This window comes from Camelina sativa, chromosome 20 (assembly GCF_030686135.1).
Source record: "Camelina sativa cultivar CO46 ecotype springtype chromosome 20, ASM3068613v1".
In the NCBI taxonomy this organism is placed as follows: Eukaryota; Viridiplantae; Streptophyta; class Magnoliopsida; order Brassicales; family Brassicaceae; genus Camelina; species Camelina sativa.
In genome coordinates, this window is record NC_141899.1 from 12847337 (window position 1) to 12870136 (window position 22800).

General features: G+C 36.9%; 5 protein-coding genes across 5 annotated transcripts; 3 read left to right on the forward strand and 2 right to left on the reverse strand.

Annotated features, from left to right (window-relative positions):
- Positions 1-7896: 7896 nt before the first annotated feature.
- On the forward strand, positions 7897-9494 carry LOC104770683 (prefoldin subunit 5). Its single transcript, XM_010495146.3, has 4 exons — positions 7897-8178; positions 8277-8380; positions 8470-8547; positions 9219-9494. The coding sequence occupies exons 1-4, from the start codon at positions 7995-7997 to the stop codon at positions 9306-9308; spliced, it is 456 nt and encodes a 151-aa protein (XP_010493448.1). The 5' UTR covers positions 7897-7994; the 3' UTR covers positions 9309-9494.
- A 344-nt stretch (positions 9495-9838) lies between these two features.
- Positions 9839-10959, reverse strand: LOC104770684 (agamous-like MADS-box protein AGL53). Its single transcript, XM_010495147.3, has one exon. The coding sequence runs from the start codon at positions 10784-10786 to the stop codon at positions 10064-10066; it is 723 nt and encodes a 240-aa protein (XP_010493449.1). The 5' UTR covers positions 10787-10959; the 3' UTR covers positions 9839-10063.
- Positions 10960-16041: 5082 nt separating this feature from the next.
- LOC104770685 (dihydroorotate dehydrogenase (quinone), mitochondrial) lies at positions 16042-19107 on the reverse strand. The gene is made up of 10 exons (XM_087504412.1): positions 18686-19107; positions 18367-18449; positions 17887-18210; positions 17539-17794; positions 17261-17449; positions 17154-17183; positions 16831-16968; positions 16690-16727; positions 16509-16608; positions 16042-16300 (listed from the first exon to the last, which is right to left on the reverse strand). The coding sequence occupies exons 1-10, from the start codon at positions 18833-18835 to the stop codon at positions 16226-16228; spliced, it is 1383 nt and encodes a 460-aa protein (XP_087360538.1). The 5' UTR covers positions 18836-19107; the 3' UTR covers positions 16042-16225.
- A 14-nt stretch (positions 19108-19121) lies between these two features.
- LOC104770686 (superoxide dismutase [Fe] 3, chloroplastic) lies at positions 19122-21193 on the forward strand. The gene is made up of 8 exons (XM_010495149.3): positions 19122-19301; positions 19440-19529; positions 19794-19985; positions 20073-20244; positions 20340-20413; positions 20502-20528; positions 20637-20660; positions 20750-21193. Exons 1-8 carry the CDS (start codon positions 19215-19217, stop codon positions 20873-20875), a joined length of 792 nt encoding a protein of 263 aa, XP_010493451.1. The 5' UTR covers positions 19122-19214; the 3' UTR covers positions 20876-21193.
- LOC104770687 (protein-S-isoprenylcysteine O-methyltransferase A-like) lies at positions 21188-22798 on the forward strand. Its single transcript, XM_010495150.3, has 3 exons — positions 21188-21296; positions 21925-22012; positions 22101-22798. The coding sequence occupies exons 2-3, from the start codon at positions 21931-21933 to the stop codon at positions 22685-22687; spliced, it is 669 nt and encodes a 222-aa protein (XP_010493452.1). The 5' UTR covers positions 21188-21296; positions 21925-21930; the 3' UTR covers positions 22688-22798.
- Positions 22799-22800: the final 2 nt, after the last annotated feature.

Consider the following 22800-nt stretch of genomic DNA (forward strand, 5'->3'; position numbering starts at 1 on the left):
TTATAAATAGTTAAAAAACATTTCAATATAACAATTCTTTAGTTTTATTGTACTCAGAAAACAATTTTTTGAAACTTGTTTATGTAGTCAAGAAAAGTTTATATATAATAAACAAAGAGGTGTAAGACATAGATGTGTAAAATGTAAAGGTGTAAAAATTAATATATGTGAAACATAGAGGTACAACAAAGAGGTGTAACATATAGAGGTGTGAAATAAAAAGGTGTAAAAATTAATGAATGTGATTTTTGAAACCATGAGGTACAACAAAGAGATGCAAAAATTAAGATGGGTGATTTTTGAAAGATGGGGGTGCGACGAAAAGATACGATTAATCATTTTAAACCATTGAATGAAAAGTGGAACTAATCTCATCCGTTGGATTAAAAGTTGACAGAAAAAAGTAAATTTACTATTATATATAGATATTTGATGAAAAAATTGTCAAAGTGATTAGATAGGTTGCTTAGACTATTTTAGGTCGCACTTATTAATCAAAGAATCAAACAAATTTCGCCATCAAAGAAACAAAAAAAAATCCATTAATGGAAAGATCTAACCAAAAAGTTGGTGGTTTGTTATTTCTTTAATTAGTAGTACTAGTAATTAACACTAATGCAAATAATTACGAGTGGGGGATCTTAGTGATCATCGACTCGTATAAAAAAATAAAAAAACATCCGTACCTTTTTATTGTCGAATCATCTAAATGACCCCAACCCCAATAATTGATGATATGGTCCCATTTCTTTGATCTTTTCTACCCGATAAATTATTTTTATAGGCTGGCATAGAAATTCATGTACGAGTATTAATATTTCTCATATTACATATATACTAGCATTTTGGACCGACACACCACACACGTATGTAAATAGCCTCTCATTCACCTCACACTACCAGCTCTACTAGTGCCGTGTTTTAAATGTACGCTTAAGTAATAAATACTTTCCTTCTAATCTTTACTTTTCAGAAAAATTGATGTCTAACTTAGAACTAGGGGTGAGCAAAATATCCAGATTTTATCCAGACTTGAGATCTGTTTCGATTCAAAAATCAGGTTATCCAGAGCTTTCAGATCCGGTTGTGTAAATTAAAACTTTTAACATATTATAATTTTAATATTTTTAATTATGTGGATTCAAATACACATGAATATTATTATTGTTAATTAGATCCGGCTTCAAATTAGATGTTTCATATTGAATCTGGATCAGGGTGTCCCAAAATCCAAGGATATCTGATCCACCAATCAATCCTTAGTTAATATTATGTAGTTTTGGATTTGTTGTAAGCTATGGCACTTCTATTTTCAAATTATCTGTGTAAAACTTTTATCATACTAAAATTTATTTAATATATTTTATTTATATCATCTTCAAGAAATTTGAACAAAAAAAGTTTTGGTAAATCCATTGATTAACTGAAATTATATATTAATCTTTTTTTCTTGTGTGTAAAAGAAAATCTTGTTGTGAAACACTTAGTGGACTCACTAGACCGGCCCATGTACTAAGCTATGGAGTTTCGGTCCATAGGCTTTACTCAGTCCATATAGCTTAGGCCCATTAGCCAAGCCTTACTCGGCCATTAGGTCTTAGGTCGGTTTATGTAATCTACTATATATATGCATGTAATCCTTGGGAATTATCAATAAGAATCACAAGAGCTTTATCCCTAAACTCTACTTTCATAACACGTTATCAGCACGATAGCCTCTAGCCCTAAAAACCCTAGAGCCGCCGCCGATTCCAAAACCCTAAACCGCCTTTCTTCTTCTTCTTCGAGATTTATCCCCTTGCCTCGAAGAACTCTCGATGATAGTCCATATTCCTCGACGATAGTCCAAAACCCTCGACGATAATCCAAAACTCTCGGCGATTAATCCTTGTTCGTGATCCATCATCGTTCGCGATCCGGTTTCTGTTCGATGATCAAGTTTTGTTCGAGTTTCGGTCGAGGTTCGCGGTTCCTAGACGTATCCGGACGAGAGCGGTACGAAAATCCGGACGAGAGCAGTACGTGATCCGGACGAGAGCAGTACGTGATCCGGACGAGAGCAGTACGTGGTCCGAGGTTCATGATCAGAAATCAAAGGTATATCTGAGGTCTTTAGCTCCCAGATCAATTCCAGTCAGACCCTAATTGGTGAAAGGTAAACAAGATTAAAACTCTCTTAGAACCATAATCGAACTTGGACCTAAAACTATTGAACCCTAAAACATCCAAGTACACAACAAACAAATCTTAAGAGACCTAATCCTATAAAACTCTAAAACCGGTCATATAGGATTGTTAGATTGTTTGTGAATTGCACCAAAGATATATCAAGCTTAAATCCGGTTGATTGATTGCTTATTATTGCTTGATTGATTGATGCATAAGAACCTAGAACTAAACTGTTAATTTCGAATTTCATAAAGAGTATTATGAATCTGATTGTTCTAGGATATTTAAAATATGGAACTGCATGCATCTTTGAAATTAAATCGATTTGCATAAGAGTATTGTTAATCGAATTTGGCATAGAATTTTCCTGTAAATTTAGGTTGCATAAGAACCCTAAAATCAAATTAAAATCGGGATCCTAGAGAAAGTCTAGGTCTCTAAACGTTTTTGTTTAATTTCCTATTTAGAAAAGGAAAAGTTAAGAAAAAGGAAAATTTCTAGATTATCTAAGAAAAGGAAACTATTGCATGCTATTTAGTTTTCTTGTCTTGTGTGCATAGATTAAATCACGAAAATTATAAGCAAAGATAAGGCATGGTTCGATCTTAAATATCGCATGGCCTAAGGCATGGTTCGATCTCAAATATCGCATGTCCTAAGTTCGAAATTATGAGATAAAACACAAGACATATTAAGCCACGAAAATTGTAAGCAAAGATAAGGCATGGTTCGATCTTAAATATCGCATGGCCTAAGGCATGGTTCGATCTCAAATATCGCATGTCCTAAGTTTGAAATTATGAGATAAAACACAAGACATATTAAGCCACGAAAATTGTAAGCAAAGATAAGGCATGGTTCGATCTTAAATATCGCATGGCCTAAGTTCGAAATTATGAGATAAAACACCAAAGCCAAAAATTATAAGAAAAGGCAAGGCATGTTTTAACATGGCCTATGAACAAATTAAAGGCATGGTAACGGGGGCAAATCCGCATGACCTATTTGCATGGTAACGGGAGCTAATACCGCATGCTAATGATATGATGCATGTCATATATTTTAAAGGACCTATGTGAGTATATTGTTGATTATAATGATTGCACTAAGAAAATATAGACATCAAACAATTATCTTGCTGAGAGAATAGAAAACCAATACCTCACAATAGATTACCCTATTGACCTTTGGACAGAGCTTAAAAGCAAATATAGGACACTACAAGATGGTGCTCCTACCAAAGGCTTAATTCGATTAGAAAACCTAAGGAACCAGGACTTCAAGTCCCTAGATGAGTATAACTCAGAGCTTTTAAAGATTGTCTCAATCCTAAGGTTGTGTGGTACTAGGGTCATTTAGAAGGAATTGTTGGAGAAGACATTCTCAACATTTCATTGTGCTCCAGCAGCAATATCGCGAGAAAGGTTTTAAAACCTATGCAGACCTAAAACTCTTGTTTAATGCTAGATGAGCAAAACAATGAGATATTATTGATGAAAAGTGCAATGAAGCCCACAAGGTTTATATGACTAAGAAACTCCTCAAGAGCCTATAGAGCCAAAAGAGACCAAGGAGTCTAACTATGTCCGTAGGGACAAGAGTGGCCGTGGCCGAGGAAGAAGTGGACATGGTGGTCCTGGTCGTGGGACTTACCAAAGGCATAATTATGATGGTCAAGGCCGTAGAAACCGATTAGGCTTCGGCCGTGGTCGGGGGGAAAGGCCGCGGGTCATTTCAAACCGCAACATAGGACCAAGTCCACTTGTCATAGATATGGTATGGAGAACCATTGGATAAAGACATGCATGACTCCTAAACATCTAATTAATCTCTATCAAGAGAATTTGAAAAGAATCCAGAAACTAATTTTGGTGCATCTCGATGGTAAAGGAAATTTGGCCATGAGAATGATGACCAATTAAATTATGAGATTTCTGGTTGCCTAAATATAGCTTTAGTTTAATTTCTATGTTTATTGGATTATTATTGTGGTTTAAATTCTTGTCCATTATTGGAAATGGCTAAGGACAAGAAAATAAGTGTGGTGGATAGTGGATTAAGCCACACAACTTTAAGAATGCCAATATTAGCAAAGATAAGCGGGTATAGCAAGCCTAAGTGAAAGCTACGGCCAGGCTCACGTGTTGTTGCCTAAGGGAACACACATTGAATTGAGTGATGCCTTATATTCACCCAGCTCCAAGAGAAACTTGTTGAGCTTTAAAAATATAAGATTAAATGGTTATCATGTGGAAACCAAGTGTGAAGGGACTAGAGAATTCCTATACATTACAGAAAATGTAAAAGGACAAAAGAAGGCCCTAGAGACTATACCTGCACTAGCCTCTGGTTTATACCATGCTAAGATTAACATGATAGAGGCTAAATTGGCAAAGCACAGAATGATAAATGAACAAGATGTTCAATAATTCACTTTATGGCATGACTGGATTGGCCATCCGGGTCCTAACATGATGCGTAAGCCGATGGGCACACTCCTAAGAGAGAAGAGTTATCCCTAAGAATCTCACGTGTGTAGCATGTACACAAGGGAAACTCATTATAAGGCCATAACCAGTAAATAAAGAGATTATCCACTTAAGACTATAAGTCTAGACAGTGCTGGTGAGCATATAACCCAAGCGTTTAATAATAACGGTATGTCCATGGGAGGAAGTGTGGACCACCCTGTGGCACATGAACATACAGAGAGTGGATTAGATGAATCCCTTATTAAACGTATTGCTTGACCATTACTCATGAGGTCGAAGCTTCTTGTGTCGGCTTGGGGACACACGGTATTACATGCAGTAGAGCTTATACGCATCAGGCCATCTAGTGAGAATAAATATTCCCAATTACTAACGGGTCATGAGCCAGACATATCCCATCTAAAGATATTCGGGTGTGCCGTTTATGTATGAAATGCATCATCACAAGAGAATAAAGATGGGACCTCAAAGGAGGATGGGAATATATGTTGATATGATTCTCCCACCATTGTTAAGTATCTTGAGCCAACTATGGGTGATTTATTTGTGGCCAGATACATGGATTGTCAGTTTGCTGAATCCGAATTCCCTATGTTGGGTGGAGAGAAATGCAGAGAAAGACAAGCTGGTCAAGGAAAATATTATGGAATCAAACATCCTTAAATTGGCAAGATCCTCGGACTCTAGCATGAGATGCAGAGGTCCAAAGAATTATATATATGCGAAAGCTAGCTAATAAATTGCCAGATTCCTTTTGACCCAAAGAGAGTAAGAAAATCGTACATACCAGCTTGTAATGCACCAGTACGTATTGATGTTCAGAAGGAACACAATAATCAAGTTGCTACAGAGTCTAGAACCCGTTGGAAACGAGGTAGACCAGTAGGTTCCAAAGATAAGAACCCTCGGAAATCTAAGGTGCAAAATAGACCGAGGTTAAGGGAATTACAGAAAATATAGACATGGCCGCGGTAAATCCTAAGGTACCAAATTGAGGTTTGGGACGCTGAACCTCAAGGACCTGAAGGTATTGATAATGATGAGATCTCAATAAGTTATATCATGTCTAGAATAAAATGGAACCGCAAAGATGATGTCGACATCAATGAAATAATTGCATGCAAGGTAGCACTTGAGATAAATGAGGATCTAGAGCTCACGTCTATTTTAGAGTATACTCAAAGCAAAGATTGGAAAAGGCTATTGACGTGGAGCTTAACTCTTAGAAGAAGAGTAATGTGTTTTGGTCCGACCTTAAGGACAACACTTGATATAAAGCCAGTTGGACATAAGTTGGTCTTTGTAAGAAAGAGAAATGAGAGTAATAAAAGCGTGAGATAAAGCACGGCTTAAAGCACAAGGATTCTCTCAAAGACCAGGAATAGATTATGAGGAGAATTACTCCCTGTGATGGATGCAACGACTTTAATAAGTCTGGCTATAAGAGAAAAACTGTAATTTGTGGTTAATGGATGTTAAAACCACATACTTACATGGTCCACTGAAAAATGAAAGATTACCAGAGGGTATAGAGCTCGATTATAAGAGTGGTTCTCGAGAACAATACTGCATAAGGCTAGACAAATCGCTTTATGGACTGAAACAGAGTGGTCGAATGTGGTATAATAGACTTAGCAAATTTTGGCAAAGAAAGGCTATAGTCATGACCCCATCAGTCCATGTATATTTATAAAGAAGTTTGCAAACAAAGGATTTGTGATAATAGCAGTCTATGTGGATGATTTGAACATCCTTGGAACCTCTGGGGAAATCGCCCAAACTGTAGAATATCTCAAAAGAGAGTTTGAGATGAAAGACCTAGGCAATACAAAATTCTGTTTGGGATTGCAGCTTGAGTACAGAAGCAATGGTATCCTTGTGCACTAGATGGCATATACAGAAAGGTACTCAAGAGTTTTAATAAGGACTAAGCTCACCCATTGACTAGCCCAATGGTTGTTAGGAGTATTGACTTGGATAAAGATCCATTTGTCCAAAGAAGGACAATAAGGAAGTTCTCAGTCCTAAATGCCATAGCTCAGTGCTATAGGAGAGTTAATGTCTTGGCTAGCCACACTAGACCAGAGATAAGTTTTGCCGTGAACCTCCTAGCAAGAATTAGTTCTTGACAAACCCAAAGGCACTAGAGTGAAATTAAGTATTTATTATGTTATGTTACCTACGGAGGAACATTTAATTTTGGGTTTATATTTTACTAACTATAACGAAGAAGGTTTTAGTTGGTTTTAGCTGATGCAGGTTATAGCAAAGAAAGTTTAAGTATGTATGGTTGAGATTGAAGACTCAACATGTCAGGACGGATTGCAGTATAGTCAAAGACAGCAAAGAAGCAACCGTAATTTATCAAGATAACACAGCCTGCATCGCACAAGGAAGGTTACATCAAGGGAGATCGGACGAAGCACATATCACCAAAGTCTTCTCTACACATGAACTACAAAAGGCCGGAGAAGTTCAGATAGTGCAAGTTCAGTCAAGTGACAACTCAGCCGATCCCTTCACCAAATCGCTACCGACAACAACTTTCAAGAAGCTCACGCACCAGATTGGAATGCGGAGACTTAGGGACTTGGAGTGATGTTTGGAACAGGGGGAGCAATGCGTGCTGTACTCTTTTTCCTTCACCAAGGTTTTGTCCCAATGGGTTTTCCTGGTAAGGTTTTAATGAGGCAGCATCCCCTAAGCACATTGCAGCGATCCCATCCAACATCGGCACGGTCGTTCGTCCAAAGGGGAGTGTTGTGAAACACTTAGTGGACTCACTAGACCGGCCCATGTACTAAGCTATGGAGTCTCGGTCTATAGGCTTTACTCAGTCCATATAGCTTAGGCCCATTAGCCAAACCTTACTCGACCATTAGGTCTTAGGTCGGTTTATGTAATCTACTATATATATGCATGTAATCCTTGGGAATTATCAATAAGAATCACAAGAGCTTTATCCCTAAACTCTACTTTCATAACAAATCTCTATTTGTCTTCCTCAGTTTTTTTCTATAGAAATTATGATGTTATTAATAAAATTATATTAAATTTTAATTAATGAATATGGAGTATATAATTTGTATTGAATTAAAATGAATATTAAGTCTTTTATTTGAATCAGAATAGAAGTATAGAACACATACTATATTTTCTTTAATCATATAAGGCCTCGAAAAATGTTAGAAACGGCTTAAATGGGTCTCTATGGGCCTTAACGTTGAGTCCACTTAACGGGCCACACTTTGTTCGTCGTCTCCAAGCTTTTGACAAAAAAATAGAGTTTCAGCGATTTCGCAGATTCGAAGACGCGACTGTGAAAGAGAGAGAATGGCGTCAACATCATCGAGAGGAGAGATGGAGAAGATGGGAATCGATCAGCTGAAAGCTTTGAAGGAACAAGCGGATCTGGAAGTGAATCTTCTTCAGGACAGTCTCAACAACATCCGTACAGCCACCGTTCGTCTCGATTCCGCCGCCGCCGCTCTCAACGATCTGTCTCTTCGACCTCAAGGTTTTTCTAATTTCGCATCTACTTCTTCTTTCAGTTTTGATATTTTTCTTTCAGAGTTGGATGATTTTGAAATTAAAAAAAAATTGAAAAATGGGTAGGTAAGAAGATGCTTGTACCACTCACTGCTTCACTCTACGTGCCTGGGACACTTGATGAAGCTGATAAGGTTCTAGTTGATATTGGCACTGGTTACTTCATTGAGGTAATGCAATCACAATAAGAATTTGATTATTCAATTAAGCTCGTTCCTAGTGTAGCACCTCAAGTGTTTTTGCTTTTACATTTTTGTAGAAAACTATGGATGATGGAAAAGACTATTGTCAGAGGAAGATCAACTTGCTCAAATCCAACTTTGACCAACTTTTTGAGGTAAATATCACTCTCTTGGCAACTTTGAAATGCTTGATTTGGTGCTTAGATTGATCCTAAGGTGGGAAATAGAGAAAAAAAGGCCTACACTTCACTCTCATACGGCTTATAGAGTATGCCTTAGAAGTTAGAACTGTACTTTTTACAAAAGAATGCCACTGTTCTCATTAACCTTTACAAAGTTGTGAAATGAGTAAAATATAGAATGGAGTCTGATTCTATTACGAGGGGTTAGGCTCTTACTTGAATCTTTCAGTGACTGATCCGTTGTAGATAATAGTTGAGGGCTGTAAGTTTTATGGCTGCTAAGGAATGCAGTAAACATAATCATGAAGCCCTTTGGTTGGTGATTGGTCCTTTCCTTCACATTGTCAAGCACCCCGTAGAGCCATACATGCATATATAATATACACTAAGTAGAGTCTTTACTTAACTCCGCATTTAAACCGCTGTTCCTGTATTTGTTAGTAGTTCGAGTATCGTTTCAGTATAAATCAGAATCCAATGCTATGATCTCTCCTTTTTATTTGCTTCAGTATTGTTCACATCAATCATCTTGCGTCACTGCCAAATTGTTCAATTCTATTTTATTGGAGAACCTATATTTACATCTATTAAATTTACTCAAGATTTTACTTGTTAACTTCAAGAATGATGTTCATTCAATGCAGGTCGCAGCCAAAAAGAAAAGTGTGGCAGATGAAGCCGGGATGGTCTTGCAGGCCAAAGTTAAACAGTTATCAGCTGCAACCACGTCGTGAAATTTCTTCTTCTCTAGTTCGTTTACTATTGACACCTATCTTGAAATTGCTAATGTTTTTGTCCAATCAGTTATGTTATGATTTTTATGATCTCAATCGGTTTGTGTTTTATTTGCTAGAAGAAACTGTGCTGTAATTTTGAGAAAACAGTAGTAGATTGAGAAAAGTGTTACTTATTTCTCATAATCCGAGAGAAAAGGGACAAAAAAACCATCATGATGTCATTGTTGGGGAAGAAAGAAACAACTGAATCAGTGAAACTAAATACAACTTTGTTTTGTCGTCGTTTTGAGAAAAGAACCCTGATCGCATAATGCTTATCTTTCGAAAAGCTCTTCCTCCATTACCCGAAGATTTCACAGAAACATTAAGGTTCAAATTACTCAATTAGTTTACTTTGTATGCATCAATTATAGACATTTAACATTCAATGTGATCTATTGCATAAAACCCCCTTAATATAGTTAGTTTGATCAAACTCAAATTTAAGACTCAGAAAGAAAAAAAAAAAAGTAGAAGAAGCCAAAGACTATGTTAGAAACTTTACTTGAGAGAAAAATACATTCATACAATTGGCAAAACATACAATTCAAAGGATGATACAAAAATTCATAACAAACCCTAAATATATCTAAATCGGCCACAAGCTAAGAAGAGACTTTTTGCTTGCTAACAGAGTTAAACTCATCATAATCTAACTTCGTAATCAATCATACATAATAGAAAATAATAAACGGTTGACCTATTCAAAGACTTCAATGGTAAAAAGAAGAGAACATCAATGATGGATCTTCTGCAAAAGAAGAGAACATCAATGATGGATCTTCTGCAAAAGAAAAAGACGACGGATTCCACTCGGCAAACAACTGATCATCAAAGTGGACAAGTGGTGTCTGCATCATCAGAGGAGGAAGTTGTTGAGTCGATGAAGGCGTCGATAGGTATTGCTCTGTTTTTGACACACCACCGCTCATCAATGTTGTGAAGAAGCCGGCGGAAGACACCAAAGGGTTCTGATCGGGTTGTTCTGTCTGGTTCTGTAACACCCGAAGATGCTGATCTTGTAACACCCGTAGATTACTCTCTAAGGAAGCCTCCATCTCCAAAAGTTTCTCAGAGAATCTCTTGTCATTGATATCTAAAGATGTCTTCTTGTCGGTCTTCTTATTCAGAAACTGAGAAAGGTTTGTGCTTTTCTTGCGTCTCTCGCTATCGTTGAGTTTGCTGTATCTCTCTGCCATGTCTCGAACCTTGGATTGATCTTCCGGCCATGTCCCGACGAGTTCTCCGTCACGGTTGTAGTATATCACACAGAGTTCGACATCACAAAGGATCGAGAGCTCGGAGGCTTTCTTAAACATGGTCTTTTCTCTCAAAGCAAGATTTGTTGTCTTCTTTGATACGGAAGAGAGCGAGGGCTTGAAACACTTGCGGTTCCTCACCGACAACATTGAAGAAGAAGAAGAAGAAGAAACCATTGTTGTACGTTGTTTTGTTTGTTTACTGCAGAGAGAAGAAAAAAGTAGAAGAAGAAGCTTTTTAGTTTCTTTTGATGAGAATTAGGGTAAACACACACACACAACTTCAGAGGGTAATTTATTTATGTAGAAAATTCGATTTTCCATATTTCTCTTCATTAAATGATATAATGATATATGCGTTTACTAATTTTCCTTTTTTCGTTTATATATCAGTAATTGTAATTTTCCTCTTTTCCGTTTGTTGTCACAATCTGGATTGGATTCGATTTCCGTTAAAATCAATCTAACCGTTGTAGTAAGATCTTTCACAAGCTTTTTTTTTTGCAGATCAATCTAACCGTTATCACTGTATCTATATAATCAATCACAATCACTAACATCTTTCAAGCTTTTTTTTGCAGATATAAAAGTCACTATATCTTCCATTATTTCTCTTCATTAATTAATGATATAATGATATATACGCGTTTTGTTGTCACCATGCAATCTGGATTGGATTCGATTTCCTTTATTCTATAGTCAATCTAACCGTTGTAGTATTTATATATATCAGTGTATCTATCTATATATAATCAATCACAATCACTAAGTACTTATTAATTTAGATCCTATATTAACTTTTGTCAGGCTCATCAAACTCAAAATCATTCTTACGGTCTACTAGCTTCCCTCTTTGAAAGAAACTTAAGGATTTAATTAGAGAGAGAGAGAGGAATGCTCGTAAGGAATGCTCTCTACCATCAGAACCAATGATAACAAATTCTGCAGCTTCCCCAAACGGAATTGTTACCTAGAGAGAAGGATTTAATTAATTAGTTCAAACTACTCAAAAGAAAATTTCATTAAAATAAACTTTTAAGTACTCTTTCAACATGCAAAGCTATCTATGAACTCCAGATAAGCCCATAACCGGATAACTTACCTCAGTAAGAAATGCTTAAACAGAAGCTGAATAAAACAGACAATAGCTATAATATATTATCAGTCAATAACTTCCTATCCAAGTTTTATGTTCTCTGGTTCTCCACTCCACATAAATTCTAGACAACAAGTGCTTGTGCTTCCTTACCCATATATGAAGCTCAAAATTATGTCAATCGAGCTCCGTTATCGTAGTTCCACGATAGATCTTGTACAAGAAATATTCTTTACATTATATCGTAGTTCCTGATTTTCAAGGGATGTTGTGATTTTGAAACATTTCCAGGGAAGAATGATGTAGCCCACTTTTGAAGTCAAGTCTAATACAATGCAACAAACAAAACCTCTCAAACTAGTAGGCTACAGTATACAGTTTTAAAGTAAAAAAATTAGGAGTTAGAGATGATACAAACTTACAACTGAATGACAAAACAAGAAAGGTAAGATTCCAATACAAGTTATATAACAAAGGATAAAAGATAGCAAGAGACAGCACTTTAGATTTCGGATCTGACCTTCACATTGCTAACAATAGCCTGAGCATCAGAAACCTGTGGTTGCAGAGAATACTCCGATAAAAGAGGTAACAAGTATGATACCATACAAATGCAGATCTCTCTTTCTGTGTAGCCTGGAAAGAAACGAAAAAGGCAGTTTGATTCTGCCGGTAAACAGTCATGATTCAGCCTTCATGAAGTTAAAGGAAATGAACAGCTGGGCAGATGAGAGCTTGATAAGGGATGTTTTGTTTATCCACTGAAGATAATTTTGAGATGGCTTTAGCATTTTTGGAAGGGATGGTTCCTGCTGGTAACAATAAGGAAGCAGAGGTGCTTATCTTTTCTTAAAACGCATAAACAGGGGTTAGGCTGTACTTTTTACAAAGGGCTATGATCTACTTAGTGTATATTATATATGCATGTATGGGCTCTACGGGGTGCTTGACAATGTGCAGGAAAGGAGGACCAATCAAACGGCTATGATCTCTCCTTTTTATTTGCTTCAGTCTTGCGTCACATCAATCTTGCATCAGTGCCAAATTGTTTCAGTACTCTTTTATTTGAGAACCTATGTTTACATCTACTAGGAAAGCGACCCGTGCGTTGCCGCACAGGGAGGTGAAATTTAACATTTGTAATTTATCCTAAATTCTTTCTTTTCTCAATCAATTTGATCGTTTTCACTTCTTGCTATTGCTTTCTGCTGATTAAAAAGCCAAAGATTCATTTCAATGTTATTATATTTTATGTTGTCACATACAAAAGTTAGCCTTTTTTAAAGCTTGATTTACTATGAACATTACTTTTAACCATATATAAAATTGCACTTATGTTTGTCTTCGACGATATGGTGCTATATATTGGTATCCTTTCTTAATTCGCTATTAGAAATTGTCTTTGTTGTTGATCATTATCAATCGAAATACATACGAGGCTGCTTCTCTCTTGGTTTATTTACTATATCGAGAAAGTACTAAATGCCACTTGTCGAAGGAAGGTCGAAGATTGGGATCGGAGTAGATGGCTGGATTGAGTTTCGTTTCCCTTTCACTTTGATACGTGATTTCTCTTTCTATAGATTACTGATTCACAAATCGCAATCAATATTCCGATGCTGTAAACAAGTGGAGTTTGTATACAAATGATTTACTATGAACATTACTTTTAACCATATATGAAATTTCACTTATGCTTGTGGATGTTTTTTCTCTCACTTTTAGATATGTACAAAACCGAGTTTTATATGACCGACCAATCAAACCTAATTGGTTAGTATAGAGTAACTCACATTCTTCAGCTACAACTTTTGGAGATATATATTTGGCTGTAATGCTTTCCACAGTTCCATGCATGTTGGTCTCACGTTTTCCCTCAAAAGACCTCTTCTTTCCTCCCTTTTAATGGGTTAATCTTGATTGCTTTATTTCCTACTAACACATTTGATACATGGATTTGTAATATTTGCTTCAAATCACATATTCCTCTTTGGAAAAGAAAAAAAATCAAGATGTAACAGACTAAGAATGCATATAGACAAAAACTTGTAAACTCATTAGCTATTCAATCAAAGCAATTCAATTAAACTACAAAAGTTTAGAAAATTAATAAAATATAGAACAGAGGATTTTATGTTGGTCTCTCCCAATCCATCCTATTCCACCATGTCGGCTGCGCTCCATCAAGGCTGCATCCTCTTTTATTTGATTTCCCACTTATGTCTATGAATCGGTACCATCATGTTCTTCAATAAACGACAGCGAAAACGAAGTCGATGTGGTGAAACAGGTGATAATAATATCTCACCTTTTGATGTTCTCTTCTTTAGGTTAAACACTAATTTTATAAATTTCTTGCATTTTTTTTTTTGGCATTCCAGATCACTCTAAAAGTGACTGTTATACATTATGTTTTTAAAAAGTTGTATATACAGATTAGAAAGTCATCAAAGACTAAATAAGTTACCTTTAGTAGATCTTTTCTTTCTAACTTGACTTGTCATTTGGTCGTGCTTACGCTTTCTAGAAAATGATTTTGTGTTGTCACAAGTATGTCTGGCTTTTTCTTCGGCACTCTCTATTTCCATGCTCATTTGTAATATTTCTATATATTATCAAAATGTTTGACACCCAGAAAGTATAAGAAATTATAATTCAACTAAAATTTTTAAAAACTTTATTTACAAAAAATGTAAACTAACCTGGATCATGAACATCTAATGGAAAAAAAAATAATAACATTTATACCATGTTTGTTAGAAAAAATAAATAGGTTAAAATAAGAACATATTATAATTATACCATGTTTGTTAAAAAATTTTGGCTTATCCGTAGCTCTAGCATCACTGCATATCATCATGCCTCTTGTATCTTGGTTTTGCTTTTTCCAGAAAGTCAAAAAATAAAATCTGCACATTGAGAATCAAAAATATTAGCCATGCAAAAATATGGCACACGTACTTAATAACATTAGCCATGCAAAAACATGAAAACCGGAAAGGCTAAAAATTTTGAAGAGACTAAAAGTTAACAAAACTAAGATTAATTTATGAACTTAATAGTGTCGACTAACAGTAATAATAATCTAACCGAGAAACACTACAGGTCATTCGCAGCAAAAATATTAAATTACCTTGAAGTAGAGATTGATGCTTGAATGTTAAAAAAATACTTCAATAATACAATTCTTTAGTACTCAGAAAATAATTTTTCGAAACTTGTTTATGTAGTCAAGAAAAGTTTATATATAATAAACAAAGAGGTGTAAGACATAGAGGTGTGAAATGAAGGTGTAAAAATTAATAGATATGAAACATGGAGGTACAACAAAGAGGTGTAACACATAGAGGTGTGAAATTAAAAGGTGTAAAAATTAATAGATGTGATTTTTGAAACCAGGAGGTACAACAAAGAGATGCAAAGACTAAGGAGGTGTGATTTAAAAGGTGTAAAAATTAATGGATGTGATTTTGGAAACCAGGAGGTACAACAAAGAGATGCAAAGACTAAGGAGGTGTGATTTAAAAGGTGTAAAAATTAATGGATGTGATTTTTGAAACCAGGAGGTACAACAAAGAGATGCAAAGACTAAGAGGTGTGATTTAAAAGGTGTAAAAATTAATGGATGTGATTTTGGAAACCAGGAGGTACAACAAAGAGATGCAAAGACTAAGGAGGTGTGATTTAAAAAGTGTAAAAATTAATGGATGTGATTTTTGAAACCAGAAGGTACAACAAAGTGATGGAAAGACTAAGAGGTGTGATTTTAAAGGTGTAAAAATTAATGGATGTGATTTTTGAAACCAGGAGGTACAACAAAGAGATGCAAAGACTAAGAGGTATGATTTAAAAGGTGTAAAAATTAATGGATGTGATTTTTGAAACCAGGAGGTACAACAAAGAGATGCAAAGACTAAGAGGTGTGACTTTTGAAAGATGGGGGTGCGACGAAAAGACACGATTAATAATTTTAAACCGTTGGATTAAAACTGGAACTAATCTCATCTGTTGGATTAAAAATTGACACAAAAAGTGAGTTTGCTATTATATATAGATAGCTTACCCGAGACTTTAGTTGTTAACTTCAAGAATATTGTTCATTTAATGCAGGTCGCAGCTAAAAAGAAAAGCGTGGCAGATGAAGCCGGGATGGTCTTGCAGGCCAAAGTTAAACAGTTTTCAGTTGCAACCACGTCATGAAAATTCTTCTTCTCTAGTTCTTTTACTATTGACACCTTTCCTGATATTGCTAATGTTTTTGTCCAATCAGTTATGTTATGATTTTTATTATCCCAGTCGGTTTGTGTTTTATGTGCTAGAAGAACCTGTGCTGTAATTTTGAGAAAACAGTAGTGAATTGAGGAAAAAGTGTTGCTAGTTATTTCTCAATAAACCGAGAGAAAAGGGACAAAAAAAACCATGATGGAAGAAAGAAACAACTGAATCAGTGAAACTAAATACAACTTTGTTTTGTCGTTTTAAGAAAAGAACCCTCCTCTGGGTATTGCTCTTCGAGTTTATCATCTGTGATCAGCACCAATTGCTTCATGGATTGACTTGAAGCCATCCCTTTCTAAGCAACTCACGAGTTCCTCCTATTGCAACATAAAGACATGAATATTAGTATCAATCTGCCTCGACATGAACAGTTGGTTGTGCTTACAACAAAGAGAGATGTTTTTGACACCAAAAGCTTCAGAATTTGGTCTAATTAACATTGTGAAAGTGGCTTTAAGAATTTCTCTATGCTTATAAAACTATCCTGGATGAAAAAAAAGATCGGTCTTTATGGGAAAGGAATACCTTTATTTGTGGGATGAGGGCAGGTCCTCCATACGCGAATCCAGTGTACAGCTGAACAAGAGTAGCTCCGGCTCTTATTTTCTTGTAAGCATCTTCACCACTGAAAACACAAACAATTCATCTTAAATCATTTCTTTTGTTCTCACAACTATAGCATCTGAGGTATGTTCCAAGAGTTTACCTACTAACCCCGCCGCAGCCTATCAATGGAATCTTTCCCTAAGGAAGTAACCATGAAAATATCCAAAAAACCCAAATCAGAAAAAAAATTTTCATTCCTCAGGCAATTAGTGGATCGTCTTTTTTTAGGCTAAAAACTTACTCTTGTCAAAGTGTACATCTCTCTCAACATGTTGGTGGAGAGAGCAAAGAGAGGTTTCCCGCTCAAACCACCTGCTTCTGTTGCCACAGGGTTGTTGGTTACAGGATCTGGCCTTGAGACTGTTGTATTTGATATGATCTACAGGAGAAGCAAAGATACATCATCACCATCACCAAAAGCATTCTGATTTGCAGCATACTGTGACTTGAAATATAAAAAAACAAACTTTTGGTCGCTTTTGCTACACTACGTTAAACATGTTGGAAGCTTCATTAATTGACACTGATGAGACGGAAGTTAGTTCATGTAACAAGATAACTTACCAGCCCATCCAAGTGGAGAGCAAGAGCCACCTACACAAACCAATACAATGTAGTTAGAGCCATTTACTTAGAAACTATATAATGTGTTTTGTTTTAGTAAAACGTACCGCTGCAATGTCTTCAAGCTCTCCTCTGGACAGATCAGGAGCAATCTTTACAAGAAGAGGAGGAGGACCTTCATCACCCCATTGCATCTCATCTCGAGCAGCTTGAACCTTCTTAACAAGGTCCTTCAACTGTTTTCTTCCCTGAAGCATGCGCAGCCCTGCAGTGTTGGGTGATGAAACATTGATCACCTGAAGAGAAATGGAAATTAGGAACAACGAATTCTATGGTAGATTAGATCAAAATGAATGCTCGATATATCACAATACGAAGTTTGTACCAAGTAATCCGCATACTGTGATAAGTTATGAACTCCTTGGACATAGTCAGCAGCAGCATCCTCACTTGTCTTGTTCTTTCCAAGGTTGACACCAAGAATACCAGGTCCAGATTTGCCCCCAGGTTTCACTTCTTCGCCTGGAGATGACGAAGTGCCTGATGTTTCCGCCAACATTCTTTTACCATGTTGAGCACCCAACCTCTTTGCAACAACAACAATCCCTTCGCTGTTAAATCCACACCTATTGATAATTGCTCTGGAGGGGCGATAACACAAGTCTTTTAGTTGGAACTCTTGCTTCTTCCATCATTAAAGGTAAGTAAACAAGAAGGGATTAGAGACTCTCACCCATCTTCGCTTAATCTGAAGATGCGGGGTTTCGGGTTGCCTTCTTGTGGAACAGGAGTAACAGACCCTACCTCAACAAAACCAAATCCCATTCCTAGCAACCCCTCGGTAGCCTCAGCGTTTTTGTCAAATCCAGCAGCAAGACCAATTGGGTTTGAGAATTTTCTTCCCCAAACTTCAAGTCCCAAGATTGCTGGATCAGGCCTCTTTTCTCTAGGTACCCACCCTCGAGCTGCAGCCGAAACAGCCAGCTTATGCGCAAACTCAGCATCCAGAAGTGCAAAGAAAGGATTCACAACCTTTGTTGCGTTGAATAGCCAACCACTGTCCAACACACACAAGATAAGCAAAAAGGTAAAAAACCAAAAGTGATTGCCTCAAAGTTAACTACAAGATAGCCTATAGCAATGTTAACTAACACAAGAGTTACAAAAGGCAAAAGATATGTAACGTTTCAGGGGACTTTATTCAAACAAGTACCAGAAGGTTGCTTCATCTGCAGTACTCACATAAGCTCCTCCAGCTATGGCCAGACCAATGGTAGCTCCTGTCAATATCCTTCCCTATATAATTTCAAAGTTAAACACTTTGCACTTGTAAAATGAAATAGCATCACTGATCTTGCTCTACTACACCAGATAAAGTGCTATGTTCAGATCAAAACAAGAACTGGAAGAACACGTTCTACAGTATCTAGCTTCATCTAAACTAAATTCCCGAAGCAAATAAGATTCCAATATGATTCGAGTAAAGCAAAAAATGAGATGAATTTATCAAGAAATCCATCAAAGCTACTTACTTTTTTGGAAAAGTGAGGAACTTTAGGTGCAGAGGAAGCTCCAGGAACAGAAGAACAGTTACGGGTCGCTCCAAGAGGATTCGACGAGACCCTTCTGAACAAAAACTCTCTCGCCCATTTCGCCGACGATGTCGCAGCCCTTCCGGCCATTGATTAATTAAGATGATTCAATCGACAGTGGAATCAAACGGAATTAAACGAATTAAACCCTTTGAAATCTAGCAAGGGTTTTAGCCTTTCAGCTCACGGCTTGATAGAGACAAAATATACGCTTTTTTGTTTGTTCGGTTACTAAGGATCGATCATCAGTATTTGACTATTTGCTAAAACCCTTGCTTCTAGCTTGAGGTTGATCTTTCCGGTTCGATTTACCGGTTTAATGTGTTAACCGGAGTGAAGTCTTCTAGGTTTTTGGGTTTTTAGCATTAACCGGATTGAACCAAATAGATTGATAAGCCCAGGAGTGAAGAAGCTCTCTCTGTGTTTTGACGCGGAAGTGAGATTTTAACGACGACAGTGGGAAGGAGCTATGAGTTCTTGTGTTGTGACGACAAGCTGTTTCGGTACAATTCCAGATTCTAGTATACGTTTGAAATCCTCCAAGCTCGTCAATCTGGTTCGATTTCCTTCTTCTTATTTTTTTTTTTCCCTTATGATACAGTGAAATTACTGTGGTTCTGTTTCATATAAATCTGTCTCTTTGAATCACTAAAGCTTTCAAATTTCGTTTCTTTGTTTGTTTGTCACTGTTTAGAGTAACCAGCAGAGAAGATGCTCTCTTAGGTCTCGAGGTGGTTTCAAGGTTGTAGCTTACTACGGTCTAAAGACACCTCCTTATCCACTTGTAAGTTGCAAATAAGCCTTAGTGCATTCGGATTCCAAAGTGTAGTATATATTTCTTGCTTCTGTAGTCCATTTGCTGTTCTCGACTAAGCACGGAATTGTGGAAAGTTGGTTAATTTAGGTGAATTGTCTGGTAGGCTTAGGGCAAAATTGTATCTTGATCTGTGTATGTCTCTTGCAAAGTAGATTGGTCTTGTTCTTAGGGATATGAAAAAGAAGTGCTTTTGTTGAAGTTTTAATCAGAGTTTAAAACAAATGTGAATAGGATGCTTTGGAACCTTATATGAGTCGAAGAACACTAGAAGTGCATTGGGGTAAACACCACCGAGGTTATGTGGACAATCTGAATAAACAGTTGGGGAAAGATGATAGACTTTATGGATACACAATGGAAGAGCTTATCAAGGCGACATACAACAACGGGAATCCGTTGCCCGAGTTCAACAACGCTGCGCAGGTACTTACTTTCTAACTTGTTTGTACATCGCTAGAGGGACACACTAATGTTGGTAGGATTGATGATGATTATAATTTTGTTGTTTAGGTCTATAACCATGATTTCTTTTGGGAGTCAATGCAACCTGGTGGTGGAGACATGCCTCAAAAGGGTGTTCTTGAACAGATTGACAAGGATTTCGGTTCTTTCACAAATTTTAGAGAAAAATTCACTAATGCAGCTCTTAGTCAGTTTGGTTCCGGCTGGGTGTGGCTTGTCTGTGAGAAACTCTACTAGCTTTTCATTTGTCATTAGTCAACCGGACTCAGGAACTGGTAAACCTTGATTCTCGTTTCTTTTTTTTTGGAACTTCAGTGAAGAGGGAAGAGAGAAGACTTGAGGTAGTCAAAACCTCAAACGCAATTAACCCACTCGTGTGGGACGATATTGTAAGTAGATTCTCATTTGTTCTCTTGTGAACTTTCTTTCGTAAACTTGATGTTGCGTCTTTAATCACATCTCTTCTTGTTGTTACAGCCAATCATCTGCTTAGATGTCTGGGAGGTAAACTATCTCGTCTCTTCTCTCAATACTCCCAAAACGAAACACTTAAGAAACAAACAAAAAAAATAGATTTTCTAATATCATTCGTTTTCTTATGTTACTTTGCAGCACTCTTACTATCTTGACTACAAGGTAAAACTAGCTTTGCTATTTCGGTGGTTTTGTGTACTTTTTCTTTGTTCAAAAGGCTAAATGAGTGTTTGTTTTTAATCGGTTGCTAGAACGACAGGGCTAGGTATATAAGCACTTTTCTGAACAACTTGGTGTCATGGAACGCAGCCATGAGTAGGATGGCCCGTGCAGAGGCGTTTGTGAATCTTGGTGAACCCAACATCCCAATCGCTTAAGCTACAAAACTGTTTTTGAGAGTCCATGTGAAAGCAAAGAAACAACAACTCCTTCAAAACTTGGGCAGACTCATTTTTTTGCAAACAGAGGTCCCAAGTTCCTAGCCAACAAAACAAAGAGCTGCTTTCTCATGTGACCCATCTTTTTGTTGTGTGTAATTTACCGATAGTTTTCTCTTCTTTTTGCCTTTTGACTTTGAGAGAGACTGACTAGCTTAAGAGAAGGAACAATGAATAGGACTGTATGGCCCACGTGGCTCGCACGTGACTAGAGTATTTGTTTTGTTGTTACCCCTAGAGGTTTTGTTTTCTTCTTCATCATCTCCTCAAAATATATAAATTGACAAAAGGTACAAACTTTCTTCTTCCCTGAACTTCAGACGACCACGCGATCATCTCTTTGGATCTCTCTCAGCATTGGGTAATCCCTGATTTTACTAAATTCCTCTGGGCAAAGCTCTCGATTTCGATTGTGTACTTTACTTGTCTCTAATCCTCGGCCCCTCCCAAGCTCTGTTCATTTCATCGTCTCTGTTTTTTCTACATTGGAATTATTTCGCTAGGATTCTTGCTCATAAGATGCGTTAATAATTTGACAAAAAAAAAGATGCGTTAATAAAAGAAACCCTTTTCTGAAGGATAAGCTGTAGTGTGCTTGCTGATCCTTGTATGAATCTTGCAATGCGATTGTTTTGTTGGTTTGGGATTTATGTACACTATAGTATCAATGCTTATCTTTATGTCAGATTCAATGTCCACGAAGACTGTAGTTTTAGTATTCACTTAACATTTTTCAATGCTTTGCTAAATGTGTGGTCAGACTGATGATACTCGGACAACTCAGTGATAATACAAATCGATTTTGGATCAAGATTATATATCTTGTCTTTCCTTGGGAAAGTTTAATATTTTGATCAAGATTCATATGTTTCTTGATGCCAAACCTTTTACATTCATACTGTTACATAAATTGAGTGATTGGAAACTTCAGGTTTAAGAATCTTCAGTTTAATTGAGTATTATCTCTTCTCGGTGTAATTCTTTTGTAGGTGGTTATGCAGTTCATGGATCCCCTCGGGTTTGTTATGGAGCACCAGCTTCCATTACTGATACACTATGCATCTGCCTCGTTCTCAGGTCAGTAGTAATACTTCTTCTAACGGATTAGCATAAGAATTGATTAAAGAGGAGAGAAAGTCACTTCGTTAATTCATTGTAATGACAGAGATCTTCAGTGACACTAGCATCAGACAGTTATCTCAAATGCTACTCTCACTAATCTTCTTCCACACATCCGAATACATTCTAGCCATTGCCATTCACGGAGCATCAAACGTAACTCTTAGCTCGCTTTTGATCAGCAAGCATTACGCTTTAGCAATGCTTTTGTCGTTGCTAGAATACCTAACCAAGATTACCTTCTTCCCGCGTCTGAAACAACACTGGTGGGTCAGCAACTTTGGACTCGTAATGATCATCGTCGGAGAAATCATCAGGAAAGCAGCGATTAAAACAGCGAGAGAATCGTTTACACACCTGATAAAGATCAGCCACGAAGAGCATCACAGGCTTGTGACTCACGGTGTGTATAGAGTAATGAGGCATCCAAGTTACTGCGGGTTTCTCATCTGGTCGGTTGGTACACAAGTTATGCTCTGTAATCCCATTTCAACGGTTATGTTCACTGTTGTCGTGTGGCGTTTTTTTGCTCAGAGGATACCGTACGAGGAGCATTTTCTGAAGCAGTTTTTTGGAGTAGAGTATGTAGAGTATGCAGGGAATGTTGCGTCTGGTGTTCCATTTGTGAAGTGAAACTTGAACATATTGATTTTGGTTTATTTAGTACTTAAAGCTCTCTACAAAGTACAAACACAATGTTTTTGTTGTTAAAGAAAAAGATATAAAGATTTGGGAATGTACGAACC

Bases quoted from the DNA above. Each gene is read 5' to 3' on its own strand.
- LOC104770683 (XM_010495146.3), top strand. From the start codon at position 7,995: ATGGCGTCAACATCATCGAGAGGAGAGATGGAGAAGATGGGAATCGAT. The intron at 8,179-8,276 runs GTTTTTCTAATT...AAAAATGGGTAG, and splicing joins TCTGTCTCTTCGACCTCAAG to GTAAGAAGATGCTTGTACCA. The intron at 8,381-8,469 runs GTAATGCAATCA...ACATTTTTGTAG, and splicing joins GCACTGGTTACTTCATTGAG to AAAACTATGGATGATGGAAA.
- LOC104770684 (XM_010495147.3), bottom strand. From the start codon at position 10,786: ATGGTTTCTTCTTCTTCTTCTTCTTCAATGTTGTCGGTGAGGAACCGC.
- LOC104770685 (XM_087504412.1), bottom strand. From the start codon at position 18,835: ATGGCCGGAAGGGCTGCGACATCGTCGGCGAAATGGGCGAGAGAGTTT. The intron at 18,211-18,366 runs GTACTTGTTTGA...TGTGTTGGACAG, and splicing joins GCAGATGAAGCAACCTTCTG to TGGTTGGCTATTCAACGCAA. The intron at 16,728-16,830 runs GTAAGTTTTTAG...TTACTTCCTTAG, and splicing joins AGATGTACACTTTGACAAGA to GGAAAGATTCCATTGATAGG.
- LOC104770686 (XM_010495149.3), top strand. From the start codon at position 19,215: ATGAGTTCTTGTGTTGTGACGACAAGCTGTTTCGGTACAATTCCAGAT. The intron at 19,302-19,439 runs GTTCGATTTCCT...GTCACTGTTTAG, and splicing joins CCTCCAAGCTCGTCAATCTG to AGTAACCAGCAGAGAAGATG. The intron at 19,530-19,793 runs GTAAGTTGCAAA...AAATGTGAATAG, and splicing joins AGACACCTCCTTATCCACTT to GATGCTTTGGAACCTTATAT.
- LOC104770687 (XM_010495150.3), top strand. From the start codon at position 21,931: ATGCAGTTCATGGATCCCCTCGGGTTTGTTATGGAGCACCAGCTTCCA. The intron at 22,013-22,100 runs GTCAGTAGTAAT...TTGTAATGACAG, and splicing joins TGCATCTGCCTCGTTCTCAG to AGATCTTCAGTGACACTAGC.